The sequence below is a fragment of the Parasteatoda tepidariorum genome, chromosome 10, assembly GCF_043381705.1.
Source record: "Parasteatoda tepidariorum isolate YZ-2023 chromosome 10, CAS_Ptep_4.0, whole genome shotgun sequence".
Classification (NCBI taxonomy): Eukaryota; Metazoa; Arthropoda; class Arachnida; order Araneae; family Theridiidae; genus Parasteatoda; species Parasteatoda tepidariorum.
In genome coordinates, this window is record NC_092213.1 from 54827936 (window position 1) to 54830987 (window position 3052).

The 3052-nt window shown below is 31.6% G+C and overlaps 1 protein-coding gene across 1 annotated transcript in view; it reads right to left on the bottom strand.

Annotated features, from left to right (window-relative positions):
- LOC107439571 (large ribosomal subunit protein mL49) overlaps positions 1–2841 on the bottom strand; it is a 12121-nt gene extending 9280 nt beyond the window's left edge. Inside the window, exon 1 of the mRNA XM_016052214.3 lies at positions 2685–2841. Within this exon, the coding sequence (XP_015907700.2) occupies positions 2685–2771 (87 nt within the window). The 5' untranslated portion in view covers positions 2772–2841. The remainder of the gene's footprint in view (positions 1–2684) is intronic.
- Positions 2842–3052: the final 211 nt, after the last annotated feature.

The window sequence follows — 3052 nt, forward strand, 5'->3', positions numbered from 1 at the left end:
AATTAGATGCTGAGTAATCCTAAATTTCACGAATCACTATTATTAAAAAAAGAATTTCCTTTAAGTTTCCATTCAGCCTATTTACTGCCGAAAGACTTTTTTTTTCACTAATGCTTTAATGAAAAAAAGGGGGAAGACACGCTTAACTTCTTGGGGACGAGTGATTCAGAAAAGCAATCGTACAAAATCAGAATCAAGTTGTAATTAAATAAAAAACGGCAACTTAAATGTAGTCGTTGCTAATTTGACAGACTTACTTTGCTTTTACTTTAATTATTGTTAGTTTAATCATATATATATACGAGGATTGTAAATTAAATAGTGGCATCTTAACCTTGAAACTCATAGAAGGGTGGGCATGCGCAAATAGGATATGGGAGTGGTAAGATGGCGCTGTCGTCGATGTGCAGAGTGCAAAAAACAGTCGATTTGCTTAGAAGGGTAGTTGTTGTGTGGCGTTAAAGTTAGAAGTTACGTTTCCATCGCTCTAAAGCATGTTTTCAAAGGGCTTAATGACGAAAAAAGAGGAGATGCTTGAACCCATCGTGCTACTGCCCTATATTGTAAAGCATTTGCGCCACAGGTTTCCACTAGTCCTCGATTGTATTCTGTAACATTTTTGCCACGGGCAATCTCGATTTTAAGCCATGACCGCTGATCACCCTTTGAAAACATGCTTTAGAGCGAGGGAAACGAAACTCCTCACTTTAACGCCACACAACAACTACCCTTCTAAGCAGAACGATTGTTTTTAGCACTCTACACATCGACAACAGAGCCACCTCACAGCTCCCATATCCTATTTGCACATGCCTGCCTTTCTGTGAGTTTTAAGGTTAAGTTGCCACTATTTAATTTACAACCCTCGTATTTTGAATAAAGGACATTAAAAGATACATTATAAAATTAGAAGAATTTTTAAACATTACTAACTTTTATTTTTGAAGTTCAGGATTTTACTTTCTTTGACCTAGTATATTTTCCTCCTTTTTTGTTTTAAGTTACGAGACGGTATAAATTTAAATGGCGGAATTTTAATATGAGTTCTTAAACCTCTAAACGAAAAACATGAAGTTTTTTAAGCCACAGAGATTCTTCCAGTACATTTGATATCACTTATATCTTCTCAAGTAAAACATGGGAAATTACGTTTCTCATTTTGTGTTTGATAATAATTCTTGTTGTTGATATTTGACAATCAAATTTGTGCAATCAGAGGAGAACAAAATTGTCTCAAAATAGATGGAAAACAATGAAGGTATTGAAATAAGTTTAAAAAAAGAATCCCATGTGAAACAATTTATTTTTAAAATGAGAAATAGTATATTCACTATGAACCCTGAGTTTCATGTAAATCCACAATTTTTTCTTATTGCAGGGTGATCTTTTTAAGAATTAAAGAAAAAATTAAGAACCTTGAATATTATGGTCTCTAACAAACAATTTTATATTTTGTGATATAATCCTTTTTTGCGAAAGGGTGTCACTTCTTTAATTACATAGTGCACATTTTCAGTTTACAGTGCCTTGCTCCTTAAAAGTCTACAAACAACTAGGAAATTTTGTATAAAATTCAAATATATCCTACTATCAAATAATGAAACTGAATAAACAGACAAATAAAAAAAAATCATGTATGAAAAGTTAAGAATCAATTGGGTGGATAAATATAGGCTTTCAGGCATGACTTACACCATGTAAATACAGGGAAATTTTCATATCGTGATCTGTCGTGCTAACTGCAAGAGCCAAATCTAAACATTGTTAAAGTTTAAAATTTTTAAAAAAATACATGTAGAGGTTTGAGCAAGGGCGTTACGAGTTATGCCCTTCATGTTGGTCCCCTAGGATAGTTTGGTATCATGATCTGTCAAGCCAACTACAATCACCAAGGTTCCAAATAGATTTTAAACTTGCAATTTGAAAAAAAAAAACAAAAAAACATGTAGAAGTTTGCTCGGGTGTGGTTACAAGTAAGGGGAGATTTCCGTATCCGTGATCTGTTGCAACTACAATCGCCAAGGTGCCAAATAGATTTTAAACTTGCACATTTAAAAAAAAACATGTAGATGTTTGCCCGGGGTAGATACCAGTTATACCTTTCGAGTTGGTCCCTTTGTGATGTTTTTTTTTCTTTTCAATTTCTTGCAGGCAAGTCTGTTTCTGTCCGGAAGTTTCCAAGACTTGGCGATTATTCTACCACAGATCAGGATAAAGAAATCTCACCTGGTCCCCATCTATGATTTTCTGTTTTTTGTTTTTAATGAATGAAGTTTCCATTATTCTGTTGTAGATTATAAAACAACTATAAAGTACGAGTTTAAAATTAAATATTCTGGTTGCTTATAATTATCAACTTTATAAAATAGCATCCTTGGTAACACGTTATAGTCTTCATTGCCTGTGGCTACAATAGTGTTTAATTAGGAAATATTTAAACATCACAATAAAATTTTATGCTTTTATGCAATTTTGTTCCCTTTCGTAGCATAGTTCAGAGCAGATTGCTTCATTTTTAATACATACAATAAGTTATTAAGTACTAGTTGTTTATCATGTCTTATTCTATAAGTTCAAAATTTTTTTGAAAAATCAAATTGTTGCATGCATTGTATGCACTAATAGCGAAAAAATAAATAATTTCTTTTTTGCTAGTTTTTATATTATTATAAGTTATCACTTACGCTATCGTAGACCGGTCTTTTAACACTGCAGAATCGTATAAAATTATAATTGTTTAAATAACGAATTCGAGAAAAGGTTAAACTCATGTTTATTGAAAATGTTTGTTTACAAATAATAATGATTGACCGATCAGCAAACAATTACGATGAAGCAATAATACACGATATTTATACGATATTTATTGGATCATCAATTAAAATTATGACAGTGGTTTAAATTGTTTTTAAATATTACTAAATTTGACTACTTTTCATTTTTTAAATAAAATTCTGCGTAAAAATATTTTTGAAATTTAAGAATGGCTAGCGCTCTTAGCGGTGTTTGTAAGAACTACAAATTTGGTTTTTGTTTATTGCTTTGTTTACTT